Source organism: Etheostoma cragini, chromosome 2 (genome assembly GCF_013103735.1).
Source record: "Etheostoma cragini isolate CJK2018 chromosome 2, CSU_Ecrag_1.0, whole genome shotgun sequence".
NCBI classification, from domain to species: Eukaryota; Metazoa; Chordata; class Actinopteri; order Perciformes; family Percidae; genus Etheostoma; species Etheostoma cragini.
In genome coordinates, this window is record NC_048408.1 from 27,248,661 (window position 1) to 27,270,062 (window position 21,402).

Sequence of the window (21,402 nt, forward strand, 5' to 3'; positions counted from 1 at the left end):
TAAATATTGGATTATTGCAAATTAATGTTGGCATGCATTTGGGAGTGTGCTTTTAGTCCGGAGTTCAGGATGGCGATTGGCCTTGGCATAAAAGTTTTTCAAGAATCGTAACAACTGCCATTTCCATTTCAGGTCCACCCTGTCCCCATCATAATAAGCCTGAGCACGCCTCAGCAATGTCCCTCACCCCCGCCTCGGCCACCGACGGCTGCCCTCAGTGTGCCCTGTCACTCGCTGACGGCGTGGGACCAGCATGCAGTGCAGTAAACGATGAAGCGGAGGAGGAAGCTGTGGAGGAAACGGACGGGGAGGGGGTACACTCTGGTAGTGAGGAGAAGGGCAAGAAAGGCCAGGAGGGTGCAGGGAGACATGGGGGCTGTACTCCTAAGAGCTGTAAGGAGCTGTGGCACGATGTTAGGATGAAGCTGTGGGGAATCGTTGAGAGCAAGTACTTCAACCGAGGCATCATGATCGCCATCCTGATCAACACCATCAGCATGGGCATCGAGCACCACGAGCAGGTACTGTACAGATAGTTACAGCTCTCCTCTGTGTGTGTGTGTGTGTGTGTGTTCACACGTATCCTTTCTTCTTCTTTCATTCATTCTCTTTCATTGCTGCAGTGTATATGTCATTCTCTCTGTCTGTCTTTTGACACAATCTGTTGATGGGTTTAATCTTTCCAGTAACATAGACGTGTTCACACTCACACACAAAAAACAATTGATGTCAACAAAAACATCTAATTATACACTAAGTACTCTTCAGGCTTGGCCAAACTGATTCAGTAAAACCAAACCGCAAATTACAAGTAGCATTATTAAATGTTGTAAGAGCACAACCAACAATGTGTTAGTCCATCTCTCATTTAGTTCTTCTTCATCTATTGAAGACATCCTCATGGTACTCAGCCTCAAGGTCATTTGTTCCTACTGGAGACAAGAGTCCTAAAAAAAAAAGATCATTCACACTTTTATTTGTGTAAAGCCTAAAATACCACCTATTCCCTAATGCTACTGTGGTTTTTAGCAAAGGTTAGTCACACAGGAAGAAATTGTTTGTATGGAGTTTTTTTTGTTTTTTAGACTTGTAATGTGTGTGTTTTGGACAGGCAATGTGGTATTGACTGATAATAAATCGCGCCCGTTTTCTTGGTTAAAAAAAGAAAGAAAGCTACAAACCTGAAGGTACATGTCACCCATGTGACTTATTGATGTGCTTTGAATTGTTTTTATTGATTTCCTCCATTGTTTTTACTATGTCATGCTGCAGCACGTTTAGTGGGATCAACTGATTGTTGTTGTATAGACTATTACCAGATTTTTTTGTAAATAATTTACAAGGCGAGATGTCAGATGGTTGGTTGCTATTGGTTGGCTTACTATGTACATAATCTTTTATGTAAATAATAACATTTCCACGGTCATTGGTCAGTGATTTCATTTTTTTACCAACTTTCCAGGCCAGTAAGTGGAAAAATAATGAGAACCCAATAAGAAATGTTTTAAGCTCGCCATACTTAGACAACTATTAGTTAGAGAAAAAAAATCTAAAAATGCTTAGACAGAGATTTCATCCATTATTGATAATCTTAATACTTAATATTTAAGTAGTTGGACAATGTACATTTGTAAATCGGGGAATCCATAGCAGTTAGAAACTAAAGCTTTGACTGTTGTTAGTGTTTTGAGAGATGCATGAGTTGCTCTCTCTCTCTCCCTCTGCCTACAGCTATTTAAGTCTGAACTAACAACCATGTTGCATGCAGTGTGAAACCACAGTCGCCGCTAGTGTCTCTCCCTGCCATTTAATGTCCATGCTCCCCCACAATGTAAACCTCTTTATATACTCAACAGGATAGTCTTGTCTGCTCTCAGGCAGCAGGATAGAGGTAGGGACACCACAATATTATCTCACCTTTGACTAAGATCTCAATCCCATATCTCCAAGCCATAACACAATCATGCCTTGTGCTTATTTTTTTATTCCTGTTTCCTGTTTCTTTCTGTCATCCTGCATTGTGCACTGTTTGTCTTTCTTTAATATTTCTCGCTCTCACTATACCATCGCCCACTTACGCCTGCCACCACCGCGGCAGTGGGTCGTCTCTCATTTCAGGGGAGCTAAAAATAGAAGGAGACAGAACAAAAGAGGCATAGGGAGTCTTTGCTCCTTTTAATGGGAAGGAAATAGCGAGCTGGAATGGCTGTGTGTTTCACCGCCTGTTTAGTAAACTGGAGTCATGCTTCCCTCTGTTTGAACAGTGGTATCAGAGGCTGTCTCGTCGCTCTGATCCTTATCCTGTAGAGATGTGCTTCCACTTATCTTGTTCCACTTGTGGTCTATGGTCATGCCGTTGTGGGAACAAGAGTTAACCAGTATGGGAAACATTTTTTTACGTTATTCTCGTTCATTAATGTGAATATTAAAAAGTCAGCCAAAGACAGCATTTTCAGTCAAATCATGGAGCTAAATTAAACTTCATCACATTGCTAGTTACAGCTGATAAACTATGTCAGCCAGTCGTCATCTCAGCCTACCTAATCAAAGACTTGTGGCCAGAAATGAGTAGCCTGCCCTTGTCTATCTGATATGGAACGACCCATTGTTTCACAATTGAGAAGTAACTGAAAATACGAAGCTATATCCCCCTTTGAAGTTAAATTGCTCAAGTGAGAAGACACTTCAGAGAATTGAACAGCTGTTTGGGAATTAATAATGCAGCAGCGTGATGGGCACTGATGAGATTTGACAAGGATGGATAGAGATCAAACAACGCAGCTGCATGACTGTCTTGCTTTGCAAAAATGTCAGGAAAAATACGAAGGAAATTACCATATTTATGTTGCTGGGGCAACCTTAGCCTCAGTCAAAATATTCAGTAGCACCCACATACTGTACTTAGTTTCAGATTTGTTGGGGATGGCTGTCACATGCAAACCGAAAGCACAGCAGAAACCAAACATATTTGGCAATCAAAATCAAAAGTAGGTCAGAGAATTCAAAAATAAAATCATAATTGGGTTTTGAAGAACAATGAGACAATCCACAGCAAACAGTTGGACGTCTTAGAAAGGAAAATGAGAGCACCCTGCATCTAAAATTGATGTTGTGAGTAAAGGGAACCTTACCACCCTACCTGAGGTTTATTGAAAAATCAATAGCCAACAGGATAAGCCTTGATAAGATGATTATCATTAACCAAAGTGGCTGTTAAAACATATAAAGGCTCTTATTAAAAACTTTTTTTCACTCTCCACAGGGAAAAAGTAAAAAAAGTACAAATAAGCGTGAATAACTCATGGACAAACATTAGAGGATTTACGTTTGTTTTGATTTCCATTATCACGTTGCTGATATGCATGCACGATACAACAAAAGTGACTTTGGGTTGTTGACTCAGGAATGTTCCATGCGACAGGTTAAAAGGTGTTGCACTAACAGGGTCAGGCTCATTGTGCATCAGATGCTAAAAGCATTGGAGTAGTGGAGAGGCTAAAAAGACTGGACTTGTTGCTAGAACGTCTCACATACAGTATGGGATTACCCCAGGAATGTCATATTACTAAACAACAAAATAGGTTTGTCATTACCATCCAAATTATCATTACAAAAAAGAATGAATTAATGTGTGTGAGGGTTTTCTGAGCTGCCAACTCTTATGTTAAAGTTGAATGGTAAAAAGGTACTAAAACTACTAAAAGTGACAGTTTACAGTTGTGGTTTAGAGGAATCTACTGTAGATTGACTGCTCTTAGGACTTAGATGCAAACAGCGGGCTCTGGTGTCAAAGTCTGACACTCTGAACATCCATCCACCCAAACCAACCAACCACCGCAACCTTCTAAGCAAGTGCAGCAGACACTAGCCGTGTAGCAGAACGTCATGTCATTTGATGAGCGTCAGATAATGCCCATAGCACCCAACAGGCACGTTATTACATACTGCGTTTTGTGTTGCCCTTAAGAGGTTTGTAGCTCTATAGATCTGAAACAATTAGTTGATTGATAAGTTATATGACATAAAATGACTGAGAGTTGTTGTGCCAACAGCCAGAACTACCTGGTCCCCAATGTTTTAACGGACAACCACTCCTGTTGCTTTTCTGGTGAACTTGTCTAAAGTCCAATGTCCTATTGGTGTATATTACAGATTTTCCCATTTCCAATGCTGGCAAAGTAGCAGGATAGAACACATTCACTTAACCTAATCTAAAAGTTTTAGTGTGTGTCAAGTTTGATATTAACCTGGCAGCACCCAGGAGGTGAAATGGCATCTCCCCAGCTACCAATCCACACTCCGTACATTGGTCCGTATGGGGACTTGGATTGGCGACCCTCCGGTTCTCAAACCAACTCCCTACGGACTGAGCTACTGTCACTCCCAGTTTCTGATTAATGGATGTTTGCAAATGTGCTGAATTACCTTTCTGCGTCTGCATTCTCAAAACCACGCCAGTGCTAATTTTGTGTCAGCCAAATTACTCTTGGACAATGGTCATTTAAGGGTTATCAATGTATGTTAAAAAGTTAGTCACCCATGTGAATAGAGGCAGGTTTTTAGTGCAGCATTGCTTTTCTTGAAGCAGGACCCATACACACACCAGTTTAATATTACCCTTTTAGACTTTTACCTTAGCTTTATTTTTAGGTGTTGTTTTATATCAAGTTATTGAGGTTGTGTTTTATGTGTTTATTATAAAGTACAAACTGTTCACTTTCCTAAATCAACTTTCCACAGTGTGATGTCAAATCCCCACTCTTACTTATGTTATTCCATCAGCCGAATGAAAAACACACAAGAGTTTAGATCTGTTCCCAGGTCTGCAGTAATGAGACTGCAGTAATGGATCTCCAGGGCCCAACGCTGTTTGGCTGGTCTGCAAACAGCGGTCAGCCATCACATTGTTACCGGCACTGGTGGGCAAGCATCATTAGTCTGTTTTTTCACACTGCTAAACACTCATTAGTACTCACAAACACACACACACAAACACACACACACACACACACACACACACAGGCATGCCACATGCCGCAGTACAAATAGACACACACATGCAGACAGACAATGCAAAACACACAGCGCTCATTGATTCTGGGGTGTTGAAATGTCAGAAGCATCAGTGCCAAAGTTACAGAGGAGCTCTGTGGAATAGTGATGTGCTGGAAATCATGATTGTGCCAATTTTAGCCCTTTGTGTGTGTGTGCATGTACGTGTTCTTCCTTATTTTGAGCAAAGAAAGACAGAAACAGCAAGACAGATAGGGAGGGACTCAAAAAGTGTCAGACAAAGCTGAAAAGACAGACATGATGTGTATTAGCAACCTGAGTCTGATACCAAGTAAAAAAAAAAGTGAAATATATTGGAAAGGTATTAAACAAAGTTTAATTTTATGTCGGCTTTGTACAAAGCACATTGTGTTACAGTAACTTGTATAAAATGTGCTATACAAATAAAGTTTGATTGATTGATTGATTGATTCGGTGAAAGGCAAAATAAATCCATCGTTAAATAAATAAAATAAATAAACATGTTTTAGTGCATAACTTTGTTCAGAGGATTTTGGCATCCGGTGACTTTCCCGAGCAGAAACTCGAGTGAAAATAAATACCTCTTCTGAAGAGTCCATCATGTCTTTAAATCTTTGTGTCCTCCTTGGCTACTAGCAACTTTCCGTGCGCCGACAGTTTGTTGTCATTACTTAATATTTCTCATATGGGCGGAAGAAACTACGCACTTAGAAAAGAAAATAAGAGCACCCTGCATCTAAAATTGATGTTGTGAATAAAAGGAACCTTTCCACCCTACCTGAGCATTATTGAAAAATCTGATTTAAACTGATTTGTTTAAGTACTGGCAGTGTGCTAATTGAGTCACTCTCACAAACTATTGCTTTGCTTGTGTAACTTCCAGGACTGAACAGATATAGGGCTACAGGAGCTTCACATTGTTTGGAGCAAAATTGTTGTCTTTAGGGTTGTGTCCATGAGGAGTATAAGGAGTGAATTGTTGGTCCTTTTTTAAATGGCAGCATCTGCAACATCCATAGTTGATTAAAAAATGTGTTACGTTTTTTTGTTGGCCTGCTAACTTCTGCTGTGTTGGAAAGGAGCAGACAGTAGGGATGTGGAAACGCAGAGCGAAAATGTACTTGCTATTTAATTGCTTGTCTATTAGTCAGTAGCTAATCCAGTAACCAGTAGGCTACATTTTCTTTCTATTTTTTTTTTACTGGCTTCAATTTGTATGTGTGTGTGTGTGTGTGTGTGTGTGTGCGTGCATGCATGCGTGCACACACACAGATGTGTGTAAAAGCCTTTGTCCCTCTCCTTGTCCTTGTTGTACTGCCTGTCATTTCCTCTCCTATTACTCTGTACTTTTTATTTCTCTTTTTCCAATTTGCTTTCTAGTTAATTTCTTTTCTCAGCTTTTGGATTACATTATTTTCTCGTAGTTATATAGTAGGCCTACTTTAAAGCTTGACATGGTTAGCTTTTGGTGATGCGCAATGTGCTATAAGTGCCAAAACTGCTTTGGTCAAAATTATCGAGTAACTACGCTGTGCATATATATAGTTTTAGTGCATTTCTTTGTGCTCACTTATTTTGCCTTCCTTTCCTTCTCATTCTTCTTTCTTCTGTCTCTCTTATTTTTTTATTCGTCACTGTCCTCTGTCAGCCAGAAGAGCTCACGAATGTTCTGGAAATCTGCAACATCGTCTTCACCAGTATGTTCTCCCTGGAGATGATCCTCAAGCTCACTGCATTTGGCTCCTTTAACTACCTGAGAAACCCCTACAACGTCTTTGATGGAATCATCGTCATCATAAGGTAATTACACATTATACCTAAACATATGGATTTCTTTTGGTAGGACGAGGAGCGAAGAGGGGCTTTCCGCTTTCTGAAATACTGTATGTAATTCAGGTAGCATACCTTTTGTGGTTTGCCAGACTGTTATGGAAAAAGAGATCCTGCAGTTAAATTATTCATGTCATGCTTTGTCATATTGTCATCTGCATTCTATTTGATTGAAATGTACCACCTGTATATATTCAGATGCCAAAGCGTCAGACAGCAACAAACATGTTTTGTCTTTGTTGTGTGTGTCTGGAGCTTCAGGTGCCTTGGTGCCTTTGATCTGCTGGCGTTTTTGTCCCCAATTCATCTGGCTGAGCGCCTTTGTCAGTGATCCCCATTATAACCCTGAGATCAAATACACATCAAAGCTACTAAAACTGAACAAGATCAAATGTGCAGCCCATCACAGAAGATACACGTTGATTGAACATATCTACATCGGTCTTTTTCTTTCTTGCTCCACTATCAGTTTCCCTCTCTTAATCTATCTGAATGTCCTCAGCTATTCATACAGAGATGCTCCTAGAAAGACACCTTTGATAGGCGCCTCCATTAAAGGACCAAAATGCCTACCAGATGTCAAAGGAAAGATATAACTGCTGTGATCCCCAATATGTGGTTATTTTGCAGCAGCAAACTGCAATTAAGAAAAACATTGATCATTTAAGCAACAGCTTGATTTTATAAAAACACAATTAACCTCTTGAGAGGACGCATCAATCACTGCAAGATGAGATAAACCAATCATTCCTTATGTTGCCCATGCGTTAGTGATTATTCAGCTCATTTAATTTTGGCGATGTCTCCTTAAATTGTTGACAGAAACATTTAAGGAGCTTTGAATTTGAATTAAAGCATTAATGTTTACCTTTTACATCAAAGGCGTATTAATAACGAATGACCTGCAAACAATAAGTTCAAGATGTAATCAGTACATCACATCCAACGGTGAGAGTTTGATGACCATCCCATTTTTGTTATCTATTGATTGAGGCTGAATTGCTGAGGAAGCAAAAATCCTACTTTAATTTGATCCGGGAGCATTATTATGTATTCTAAAATCCTAGATTAAATGTTTGTCAAATGTTAGGCCACTATCAACATTTATTTTTATTAGATTTTCTAATATCTACATTTGTCACTCTTAAAGGTCCCATATTTTTAAAAGTAGAGTACTACATATTTTTTATTTTATTTTAAAGCATGTCCAAAGATGTACACAGACCGTATACAGAAACTATGCCTTTAAACAAGCCCTCAGAACTTCAGCATGGTTGAGATGTCACAACTATCCTATATATAGAGAGAAAGTGCTGCTGTAGTGCCGTTACAGTCATCGCCGAGCTGCAAAGACTGCTAAAGACCCGGAAATGCTGACCAATCAACCAAAATCTTTTCCTAACCTTAACCAAGTGTTTTAATTGCCAAATCATTACCATATTTAATTTAATATAACCACTTATATTCCCTTTCCCACTACCTTACCTATTGCAATTTTATTGGATGTAAAAGTCTTGGGAATCATGCTGGCCGGCAATTAGAAGCACGTTTAATTTCAAAACCTCTTTTTTCCGTTGAACCTGTTTAATCCTAATGGAGTTTATCACTTGGAGGTGGAGTAAAACAGGGATTTATATATATGTATTTTTATGTAAATGTTGCCGATTAATGCTTTAAATTATCATAATTTCTCATTCTTTCCCTTACGTTGCCTGGTTGTGTATGTGGTCTGTGTTTCTCTTCTCAGTGTCTGTGAGATTGTAGGACAGTCCGACGGCGGTTTGTCTGTGCTAAGGACGTTCAGACTGCTCAGGGTACTGAAGCTGGTAAGGTTCATGCCAGCTTTGAGGAGACAGCTGGTGGTCCTCATGAAGACCATGGACAATGTGGCCACCTTCTGCATGCTGCTCATGCTCTTCATCTTCATCTTTAGGTAAGGCAGTACATGCTTTAAAATGTGGGTGTTTGTTGGTGTCTCCTTCTGATGCAGATCATAGATAACAAGAAAATATAGTAATGCTTCTCTGGCTCACCTGACAAACGTCTTTATATAGTATTTTTCTGAGAGATGGTTTAGAGACAGACCATTGGTTTATCCTCTGTCTTTGTGTGTTTGTATGTGCTTGCTTTTGTTTCTTTCAAAGTCCTGTGCACCAGCATAACAGCTGCCATTGAATTGCAGTAGGTCACAGTGTTCCATAGCAGTTATTAACCCCGGGTGAAATATTATGAGCAAACACTTGAAGATATTGTTAGAATTCAACAAGCAGTAACTTGAAAGACTGGAGCAACAAAGCACACAGACATTTGTAGATGCTCAAGCCCTGACACAGCAGCGCTCTAAAGGCCTAGAAGGTCTTTCAGGGACCACAATGGACGGGGTCTTACACGTCCCTTTGATGCAGTGAATATGTCCTGTCCTGTTAGCGGAAAAACACCCCCAAATCATAATGTTTACACCTCCATGTTCAACGGTCGGGATGGTGTTCTTGGGATCATAGGCAGCATTCCTCCTCCTCCAAACACGGCAAATTGTGCCAAAGAGCTCTTTTTTGGTCTCATCTGACCACAACTCTTTCACCCACTTGTCCTCTGAATCATTCAGATGTTCATTGGCGAACTTCAGACGGACATATATGTGCTTTCTTGAGCATGGGGACCTTGCGGGCGCTGCAGGATTTCGGTCCTTCACGGCGGAGTGTGTTACCAGTTTTTTTATTGACTATGGTCCCAGCTGCTTTGAGGTCATTGCCAAGATCCTCCCGTTTAGTTCTGGGCTGATTCCTCACTGTTCTCATGATCATTGCAACTCCACGAGGTGAGATCTTGCATGGAGCCCCAGGCCAAAGGAGATCGACACTTATTTTGTTTTTCTTCCATTTGCGAATAATTGCACCAACTGTTGTCACCTCCTCACCAAGCTGCTTGGGAATGGTCTTGTAGCCCATTCCATAATTGTGTAGGTCTACAATCTTGTCCCTGACATCCTTGGAGAGCTCTTTGGTCTTGGCCATGTTGGAGAGTTTTGAAAATGCTTGATTGCTTCTGTGGACAGGTGTCTTTAGTACAGGCAACAAGCTGAGATTTGGAGCACTCCCTTTAAGAGTGTGCACCGAATCTCAGCTGGTTATCTGTATAAAGGACACCTGGGAGCCAGCAATCTTTCTGATGGAGAGGGGGTCAAATATTTCCCTCATTAAAATGCAAATCAATTTATAACATTTGTGTTTTAAATTGTGTTATAAGTGTTTTCTGGATTTGCTTGTTGTTTTTCTGTCTCACTGTTCAAATAAATCTACCATTAAAATTATAGACTGATCATTTCTTTGTCAGTGGGCAAACGTGCAAAATCAGCAGGGGAAAATCAGCAGGTCAAATACAAAACGAACAGTCTCTAACTTCTTTTATTCTGTTTTGTAAGATGATGTGAATTAATTAATTACAGTACACACTCATACAACAACTTGTGTTTTAAAACACAAACACGTTCCAAGTACAAGCACTTATTTTAGTATTTGTTTTTTACTTTTGAGTTGGTGTGTGTAAATGCAAGGTGTGCCCCAGAAATGTCACATCCTAGCTACGTTGCACCATTAATATTTTTTCATGTCATGTTTGCTTTGTCAATGTCCTTAGTTGCTGGTTGTAGAAGGCATGTTTGACTATCGCTACTACTAATTGTATTCACTGTACAAATGCTGTTGGATTCCCTGCAAGGAATTAATATCTATTTTTATGACAAATTAAATGCACATTAAAAGAACCTTTACATTATTAAAAAATGTTTAATATGGCCGTTTACAGTGACAACAAGGCCATTTCGGTCGATCTTATGTAATCAGGCTTTAGGGTTCAGTCACATTAAAACATTAACATTCATCTTCATTATCCCAGCCAAGAAAGTGTTTGATTGCAGCCAGGGTACAATAATAACTCATAAAATCCAAACCAGCAAAAAAAAAAAGAAGAGGCCAAAGTTTCTTCATGTATAATGCATGCCTGGCATTCATCATGTTCAGAAAACCTGCAAAGATCCATATTATCAGTCGGGTATCGCGGATGATACATTTTATGTGTGTACGGTATGTTTACACCATTAGAGGTTCTGCTATTGTGTTGCAGTATTCTGGGAATGCACATCTTTGGCTGCAAGTTCAGTCTCAAGACCGATACCGGTGACACAGTACCAGACAGGAAGAATTTTGACTCGCTGCTCTGGGCCATTGTCACTGTGTTTCAGGTAATCAACTTATCACACATGGACAGGTGTGCAGACAAACACACTAGCACAAATTGCTGCATATCTACACCACTACACAGCCCTTTCTCTATATACACAGATGACTTGCACACATTTCTTAATATTTGATTATTTCTGCACAAATCTTTTACACTTAAACTGTTAATCGGACCACCTAACAATCCAATTATCTATTTGCATATTGTGCTGGAACACCACTGCAACAATCTATACGCAAAGAAAATTTGAAGAATACTAGAACTCTACAAAACACCTTCTGTGTTTGGATCAATATTTAATTAAATTGTTAAAGTGGTCTATGTGTGCACTGTTAAAGCTGTGTGTGTGTGTGTGTGTGTGTGTGTGTGTGTGTGTGTGTGTGTGTGTGTGTGTGTGTGCGTGCGTGCGTGTGTGTGTTTATCTATGTAATTTTCTTAGATACTGACCCAGGAGGACTGGAACGCTGTTTTGTACAACGGGATGGCAGCCACTTCACCACTTGCTGCTCTTTACTTTGTGGCCCTCATGACTTTTGGCAACTATGTCCTCTTCAACCTGCTGGTAGCCATCTTGGTTGAAGGCTTTCAGGCAGAGGTAAGGGAACTCGTTGTCAAGTATTGCCACATGGCTTAAGGTTGCAAGCTTGTTTTTCATTATGCTTTGATGTCCATATTTAAATTTAGTTTTCATGATTGAGGTGCCCAAGCCAGGTTTCTTGATTTAATTCATTCCTCACCTTTTTAAAATGTTAATTTGTTTCTACCTGAATAAGGACAGTTGAAATATTTAAAATGATCACTTGACATGTTTCCCTTTGACATGTTTCCCTTTAAAAGCAACCAATGACTTGCAAGAAATCAACAAGCTCTTACCTAACAATAATTCTATAATTTCCTGCAAGCAAGTGCCAAATTGCTGATGTTTAGATAGTAACTGTTACTTACCAAGGCGGGCCCTGTAAAGTGATTTACATAAACTTCTTTTTAACTTTGACACTTATTCTATGTTTAGCTTGTCCCAGTACATGCATTCAGTTGATTGAGTCCTCTGCTATGGACAGCTGATATCCGTATATATGTATATATACAGTATAGATATGTATGTATGTATTTATGTATATATATATATATATATATATATGTAGACTAAACTATGTTTTTCAGATTATATTTATAAGTGCCACTTTTGAGTTTTTAACTGTACAAAAACTGTATGTACTGAAAGTAATAATACATGTATATAGCTTACTAAGTGTAATAGGCTTGTATTGACTTTGCCATAAGCCTATGAAAACTGTAAAGGATTGCAAGCTGGTGCAACAGCAACTCAAATTGTAGTTTATACTGTAAAAATAATAATTACAGGATGGGCCACAATTTTAATATTTATGAGGCTGTACCAGCAGTCACAACATAATAATAGTGTATTGAACCCAACAGTGTAATTCCAGAAGCCATCTGTCTCATTGGAAAACACTGGAAAATGATGCTGTCAATCTGCCATCAACTGTCAAACTCCCAGATGCATGATTTGAAAATAACAGTACGGTTGAGTAATCCAGTTGATTTTTTATGTACGGATCAAATCATCACCGTATTCATGGAACGTGTGAATTGGAAGGGGAAACACTTGACAAAAAATCACAATGCTTTTGATTGATCCTTTTGAAATGCTTTTCACAGTCTGTCTGCCTTTCATTCTTTCGCTCTCCATCTCTCAACGTTTCTCTCCCGTCCTTCCGCTCATCCACACTGTGTCTACTACTGCTACACACTAGGCATTATTGAGCCACTTTGCTCATGATTTTCCCATTGAAAAGGCCGTGGAGGAAATCCCATTGGATTTAACCAAACCTGTGGGGTTATTGGAGTAGTGTGTTAATAGTTTGAGTTTGAGGATTTTACTGATTTAATGTTAACACACAACACAGATCTGCCACCCTGACAGCCACAAAGATGTTTGATGGTCGGTGGGAGAGAGCAGATGCTTTGACTGATGTCAGACAGTAGATTAAAGGTTCTGAGTCAAACCAAATCTGTGAAATCTGTTACAGTGCTCTTTAAAACCTCCCACAGCACGAGGCCTTTCTTCTCGTTATCTCCTTGGTCTGTCCCTCTTTTTGTCTCCAGGGTGATGCCAATCGCTCTTATTCTGATGACGACCACTCCTCCTTTGACGAGAGCGAGAAGCACGACTCCATAAAGTTGTCTGGTGAGCTGAAGCCATGTTCCCCTCTCACCCTTATAATTACACTGTTTTTTTAATTCGAGTTTTATCCGTCAGTTGCTGAAGTTGAAATTACTGACTTATCTGCTGTAGGTCAGGACATGATACAACTAACATGTCTTTAAAATCAAAATGATGTCCTGTCAGCCAAGCTAAAATATATATATTACTATAATATATAACTGAAATAAGAACATATCAGTATCATCATGTTTGTTTTTGAATTTTTCATTTGTCAATGTCATTTAACAACAAAGCACAGTTTGCAAAAGTATAATTTGTATAGAGCACTAACAAGTACTCTAAATTGGTGGTTTTAAGTTGTTTAAACCAAACCATTTGTTTCTGTAAATTGGGTCTTAAGTTTGATCCACCACTAACACCAAAATTGAAATCACAGTTGAATGAACAACATGCCCTGCAATCTAGTTGCATCTAGTTTTGCTTAAAATGTGAGCAAATAATCTTTGTTTTCCATTGACGCTACTTCATGTTGTCAACCCTAAAACCCAAAGTAAGACGCAACTATGTGCCAAAAGCTTACAGAAAGTCAGAGAATATCCTGCAGTCTTATGTGAAATATAAATGAGCTCCATCTTTATCCAAAGCTCACGATAGACGAATTCCAGCCAAACAGCCTCCCTCAACAGACCTAGTAAACAATGCTGTTTAGAGAGGATTAAACATGAGTTCAGAGACTGGTGGAATCACTTCTATACAGTATGAGTGGGTAACTGCTGCAGAGAAAAGATCTAGACTCTGCGGTTCAGTGCAAAAAATATGAAACCCTGCAGTGTGTTTCTATATAAATGGAAATACAACAAGGTGTTTCTATGTCTGATCACTCAGACAGCACATTCTCTGCCTCTCTGCATTTTATCTATTTTTGGATCTCTTTTGGCGTAAGATGGGAGTCATATTCTACTTTTTCTTTGTATTTCTAGTTGAGTGGTATCTTCAGCAATTGGGCGGATTTGGCATCGTCCTCCCTACCATCTTCAAGGATTATTATAATTTGAGAAATAATTAGAATGAATTAAAAACAAAAAAATAATTTAGTTTCTCAGAAACTGCTTTTTTTCCTTCACATTTATACACATTTTCCTACTGACAGGAGCCTTAAAACACCTGAATGCAAAGTGCTTTTAAACTCCTAACCGGCCTAAGGGCTGTGCTTAAGCTTTCTCAAGTTTGTGATTTCCAAATGTATTCAAACTTTATCCAAACATCCATAAGCTCAACATGTGTCCCTCTTTTTCTATGGATGGCACAAAAAGCAACACAATTTCTATTTGACATGCTGTCTCTGTTCAACTACCTAAAGACTCAAGGATCTGCACGCTGACACCCAACGGCCACCTGGAGCTGGGGGCCCTTTCGGGGCCCAGGGGATCCAACTCCTCAGAGAGGCGGAGCTTCGCCATTGATTCTGGAAAGAGCAGCGTGATGAGTCTGGGAAAGAGCAGCCTGGAGAGACGCTCCCTCTCTCTGGTACTTACTGATACTATTATTAAACCGTCGTGCATGTGTAGTCACTTAACAGTCAGCATCAAGTGAAAGGACCACACAGATGACAGTTTGTTGAAGACAAATGATGTTCTACGGTGCATTACTCCCAATTCTTTTACCTTTACAAACCAAAACAAAAGGTTTAGAATTAAAGAAAGATAACGTAATTGTCTTCCTTTCCACAAAATGTTAGGCTTACTTTATGTGTATATTATATTTTCATGAGATATTTTTGGATGAAAATCTAGTAGACCAAACTGACTTGTGATGGATAATCCTTTATATTGAATGTTAATTTATTCATTTTTCATTAAAATCAGAAGATGGTTTTGCTGTAATACCAAAGAAAAACAAAGAAACATGAATTTTGTGAAATGGATTTTCTTGAATTTGGTAGCTTGTTAGTTAACAAAATTGTCTGTCATGGTTCATCACACCCAACAGCAGCACTAGTATGGTAATAAAACTTAAACAAAAATGGAAAATTACTAATTACTGCCTGTATTAGGGTGGAAAACAGATTGGTCATTCAAAAAGAGTAACATTATGCCTTGGAAAACCCCTACTAATTGCATTCAATGGCTTCACCTTCACCATAGGTAAAAACTACCCTGACTTATAGCACAGCCTGTTTTCAAGCCATTCATTCAAAAGCTACAGTTCTTTCCTTTTTTTCTGTTTAACTACATTGATGGCCAGAGAGTGGAGTTGCTAATCTGGGAATACTAAAGCCTTTCACCTAGAAAATGTGTGTTTCTTAGGAGTGTTTTTTATTCAAAACCACAATCTTTTCCCTGATCTTAACTGGTCGTTTTGGTGCCTAATCTTATCTTGCATCGCGGCAAACGGTCAAATTTTCTGGGCTAAAATTAAACCGTAATTTCCGTCTAAATGATGGCCGCTCGCTCTACTTTGTACCCGTCTTAAAGTCACCTATTTTCGGGTAATTGAACCTCCAACTACAGCTGATACAGAGGTCTGTAGCTGCGTCACAAAGCTCTGTTGCAACTTAAAGAACTAGCAACCGCCACACGTTTTGGTTTCCAGTTGGTTACCCGTTCATAAGAATGCGTTGTCCAGCACATTGACACACTGGAATATATACATAAAAATAGTAAGTAATGATGTAAAAAAAAAAGTATTAGTCTTATTAGAAGGCATTTTCCGCGACCAAATTCAGAAAGGGAAATTTGGCAGATTAGAAAGACAAAATTAAAAGTTGTTGCCAAACCAAGTGCAATCCACTTTATTCCCACACATGAAATTGTGGTGGCAAAGAAGAAAGTTTCTAAAAAGATAAACTTGCAACTCTTCTAGTATTGCAGCTGCTGTATAGCTAGCCTGGTCTTCTCTATTTTAATCAGATAATTGTTGCACCCTGCAGTCAACATAAAACATCTGCATATGATGTGGATTCTAAAAACACACAGACACAGTTGGAATGCCCCAGCCTTTTGCCTGCTGAACCAAAACCTCAGGAGACAGAAAATGAATCAAGGCTCTACAAGATTTTGGCTCAGCATCCAGTTGCCATGGCAACTTGTATTAATTGACTGACCTACTCTTCTGTTTGATCACAGAGAAAGTGAGAGTAATAGAGAGAAAAAGAATGACAGGGAGAAGTGGAGAGGGAGAATCAGAACAGAGAGATGGTGACGCAGTGACAGGAAGATAAAAGGGAGGGAACACGAGAAGTGATAAGCTGTAGTTTAGCAACTATCTTACATCTGAGGTTATAATAGGTTATAATGCGCTTCGCCTGTAGAGTGGACGATAAGAGGCGCCAGCGGCCGGGGGCGGTGACAAAAAGCTGCGGTAAAGTAGGACAGTTTTCAGCTGATTCCAGCAGCCTTCATGCTGAACAGGAAGTCAAAGAAACGCTCACATCCTGTTAGGTGATTCTGATTTAATAAAATGTTATCAGACACATGAATCAGCTTGGACACAGTCTCCAGTTGTTTTTATGAAGACAGAGTACCTGTCAAAATTCTTTACATTTCTTAACGTAACTATCAGGCACACCTGTGTTGTGTACAGAATAAGCCTTTAAATCCGACAAATATCAATTAAAATCCCTCCGAATCAAAATCAATAAAAGGTTTATATAAAACGTCATCGTTGTGAGTTGATTCTAAACCAATCACCCGTTATAGGGCTGAGGGCCAGGCGTTTCCCAGCATGCTCTGGGTCCGCCTGGGTCATGCAATCCGTGAAAAGTAACTGCGCTGCCTGCGTCTCAAACCTGCAGCCGCCTTAATCTTGGGAGGTTATCATTGCCGTCAGAGCAAGTTGGGATCAAGTTGGACACACATATAACCGGACTGCAACGGGCGGCAATCACCGGTGACCGACCTGGCTCATCTCGAACGAGCCTATTATTAAACACTGTGGGTGAGGAAGATGCACTTCACTGTGAATCATCTTCTCTTCTCTTACAGCAATCCAAGTTAATTGTTATCAGAAGGCACCAGTCACATCACTCAGAAAAAGTACGGAAATAATAAGCAGACAAGAACGTTGTTTGTTGTTTTGTTTGTTTAATTTGAAGTTTTCAGTTTTATCAACAGCTCTGATTGTGTTTGGTCCTCTTTGGAGAAATCACACGTTGAGCTATGAATCAGTTCCATCTTTTTGTTGGGTGGTTTGTTTGATGTTTGTCTCACGCTGCTTATCAGACACTGTTGATTGGACTCACTTGAAACTTGGGGCAAATGATGTACTGCTATATTGTGTTGCAGCATAACCAATTACATCAGTGTGCTGCTTTGTTAGGGGCGTTTGTCCATGTGTCGGATGGAATCTTGGTCGTGATACATAAAGATATGGAGGGGTGTACACATTGGATACAAAGATCTGTTTAACACTATAAATTTGAATGAAACAGTGACAAACACAATTCATCAATATTTAAAAAGATCATCCAGAGTTTTACTGTTCACATCAAATTCTATTCTTAAATTCTTTGCCACAATATATTCATTTGTATAAATTCCCAGTATAGTTGGTGACCTAATATGTATACTTTTTTTAAGGGGATGATAAGTGAAAGTTAAAAGGGTTCATCAATGTTGTTTAAAAAATAGAAAAGAGGGCAAGGATGGCAACATGTCCCCTTCAATCTCTTCACTTGTCTTTAATTGGTAGAATTTATTTTAAGTAAAGTAGTCTGCCTTAGTTCAGTGTCAGCAAAATTGTACTCGAAATCAATAGTGTATAACACAATAAGCCCTTATCTCTGACTGGACAACAGTAACGTATTGCATTGCTGCAGAGGAGTACGGTATATCTGAAGATCAACTGTTTTTATTTGAGATAGGCATTAGCATTCCATTACAACTTTATACTTATATAAATTGTAATTGTTACAGTTTGTCTGACTATATAATATACAGGACATTAGGACCAACCTTTGTCTGTGGTTTATTCCGTATGGTGTGGAACAAATTGTCTTGACAGTAATACACACAAACACTCGCTAAATGTTCTCTCTGGAGAGATCCGCAGTGCAGTTCTGTTTGGATTGGGTGCAGGTGTTACTTAACAGCTAGCGTGCATGCTTCACTAAAGTTTCTATAGAGACAGATTCACAGATTCCCCGGTATATGGCTTTAGCTCAGGCTTTGACTGGCAACATGTACATTTTCCAAGGGTAAAACACACAATTAGGTCAATCATGCTAAGAGGATTAGACATGCGGAAACAAACAGAACAGGTAATGTTCCCCTAAGTGGCACTCAGGGGTTGATGACAGCCTCTTGAGTGCACTGCAATCTCATTTGTAAAAACAGTTTATATTACATTTGGTCGGCCATTTATTTATGTATTTATTAATTCCTGATGGGCCAATTGCAGCATTCCTGCTCTTTTCCACATATCCCCATGGCTTAATATTTACATACTGGTCCCTTCCCGAGTTCTTTCCCTCTTTTACTGGCCGCCACTAATCCGCTCCACTGGCGCAGGTAGGAGGTATACTAGGCATAGTAAGTGATGTTAATCCTATACACTTTCGTGTCAAATTAAGCAAATATCTCCTCGCAGTGAACTAGCTCTCTGTTCTCTGTGAGTGCTAAATAAAGGCGTGTAAATGGAAAAAAAGGGAGCACACATACCACAAAACACTATTCCAGCCAATCGGCAACAGGCGTTGCCAGTTTATGGTGGGGGCGAGCAGTAGGGCGCCGACCAGCCGTTAGTTATCTATCCGTCAATCAACTATCTTTGTGCAGCATTGCTTACTGCACCTTTAAAAGCAAGTTAAGGATAATTCACTTTTTGGGAGTTAAAAGACGAGCAGTCATTTCTAAGAGTGAGCTTACTACCTTACTACTATTTGATTAACTAATGCATTACTAAGCTGCAGAGGAGGGTTCCCAAAGCAATCCAGGATGGGAGTAAAACGTGCTTTTGGATTATGGGCATTTCTTTAAATCAATCACAATTTTCTTGGGCCGTGCTAAGCGCCGAGCGGGACCCCGGTGCCGCTTCTAAATAGCCTCAGGAAGGAACTTGCTCTTGGCGGAACATGTGTACATTCAAAGGTTATTACAGGTGTGAAAAAGAAACTGGACAGATCTAGCTAGCTGTCTGGATTTACCCTGCAGAAATCTGAGGAACAGTTAACCATAGACCTCATGAATCAATCAGAGTTTAAAATGCCAAGGCAACGAAAGCAGAAGGTAACGGACATCTGAAAACTGACATCCGTGACATGCGTCGGAATTTCTGGCAGAACAAGAGCACTCCCGGAAGTGGAACTTTGTGGATTTAGACTAAAATTTATCTGACCCCAATTGCATCAAATTACCACCATGGAAATATATGATAGATGCACGTAATACTATTGATTTTAATAAATTATAATAATACATTTTATTTATAATGCCCTTTACATTTCAAAAAGAAATATAAAAGTGCTACAATTAATAGGGAGTTAAAAACAGTTTCCAGAAAACAATACAAGTGACAAGCCATAATAAAACACCATAAAACTAAAATTAAAGCAATGACTGTTTAAAAGGCCTTTTGAAATAGTAGTGTCTTTAGGCCCTTCTTCTTCTCGTGGGGCCCTGAGGGACTCTGGTAGGGCGTTCCAGAGCCGTGGGGCGACTGCCTGGAAAGCCCTGTCTCCCATCGTAGACAGTTTGGTCTTGTAGTTCCTTCACTGCAACCACAGAGCCCGTTACAAGAGAGTCAGATTTTGAAGACTGAATTATTATGAATTCATTATTGTTATAATTATTATGGCTGGAGAGGTTTTGTTTTACTGGATGCACTCTGATGATAATTGCTGTCTTTTCTAGCGTCATGCTCGCAGTTCCAACTACCACAACTGGGGGCGCCCTTTGCTTCCGCAGTCGCAATGGAGCCGCAGGTAGACAATCAGATTTACTTTCAGCTATTGCCTTAATGAATTCTTAATACCTTCAATTAAGCTGTAATTACCGACATGGAAACATCAAAACTTTCCTGTTGTTTTATGCTTCTATTAGTTTCCTGACTAAACTCCTAATACGTAGAAAGTGTTGATTACCTCTTGATTGCTACGTGTTGAAAACTGTTCATGAATATTACATACTTCTATTTTATAACTGTACGTTTGATCTGTGTCTGTTTTGCAGGTCTAGCTCAAACAGTCTGGGCCGGAGGAGCTACGGGTTTGGTGGGGCTCCTCTGGTAGGAGGCAGCCTCCGTGTGCACAGCACCCGCTCGCCCTACTCCTACACTTGTGCGGCCGAGCAGGAGTCCCTTCTCTCCCACCCACCCCATTCACATCATAATCTACCCCCTCATCATCCACCCCCACTGTTTCTGTCTAGACATTTCGCTGCGAGGAGGGATCGACGGGCTCTTTCCCTGGAGCTGCCGGAGCTACTTCGAGCGGGCGGACCGCCCCCGGGCCTTCCCCCTGCTCAGCCAGACCCCGGGAGGAGGAGTGGGTCCGGGGCAGGGGGATCCATCACTGGGGGGTCTGCCGCTGGCAGTGGTTTGGGAGTGTACCACCGGGATTGTAATGGCAAGGCATGGGGTCCCCACACTAAGCTAATGTCTGAGGTTTTCCCTCAAGTCAATGCACGCAAGGACAGAACAGACCTCGATGAAGAGACAGATTATGTGAGTGGCACATACACTCTATAATTGACAGAGACCCAGCAATTCCCCAAGCAACCGTAGTATTTGATGATATGTATTACTGATGAAAGATCACTGCTAGTTTGATCTTTTAGCACAACCAGTGCCCCCCCCCCCCCCCCCCCCCCCCCCCCCCCCCCCCCCCAATTTTTTCATCTATTTTGCTTTTTTTGCTCTCTCCTCCAGAATTTGTGTTTCCGTATCCAGAAGATGATGGAGGTGTACAAGCCAGACTGGTGTGAATCTAGAGAGGAGTGGTCCGTCTACTTGTTCTCCCCTCAGAACAAGTGAGTGAACAACTCAACTCTTACTCCTCCCCTGAATAAACATCAGTCAAATTAATCCAAAATTTGCTCTTAACAAACGGTAGAGCATGTCATTCCCTGGAGTTTAACTGTTCTTGGTCTGTGATCTTGGGTAAAACGTAAAAA

The 21,402-nt window shown here is 40.0% G+C and overlaps 1 protein-coding gene across 2 annotated transcripts in view; it reads left to right on the forward strand.

Annotated features, from left to right (window-relative positions):
- Positions 1–21,402, forward strand: part of LOC117952270 (voltage-dependent T-type calcium channel subunit alpha-1I-like) — a 237,219-nt gene that overhangs the window by 145,294 nt on the left and 70,523 nt on the right. For both annotated transcript variants that reach the window (XM_034884421.1, XM_034884426.1), the window contains 10 exons: positions 133–521; positions 6,683–6,834; positions 8,612–8,797; positions 10,987–11,104; positions 11,543–11,698; positions 13,234–13,315; positions 14,655–14,821; positions 20,143–20,213; positions 20,461–20,953; positions 21,158–21,258. In XM_034884421.1, the coding sequence (XP_034740312.1) occupies positions 133–521; positions 6,683–6,834; positions 8,612–8,797; positions 10,987–11,104; positions 11,543–11,698; positions 13,234–13,315; positions 14,655–14,821; positions 20,143–20,213; positions 20,461–20,953; positions 21,158–21,258 (1,915 nt within the window). The remainder of the gene's footprint in view (positions 1–132; positions 522–6,682; positions 6,835–8,611; positions 8,798–10,986; positions 11,105–11,542; positions 11,699–13,233; positions 13,316–14,654; positions 14,822–20,142; positions 20,214–20,460; positions 20,954–21,157; positions 21,259–21,402) is intronic.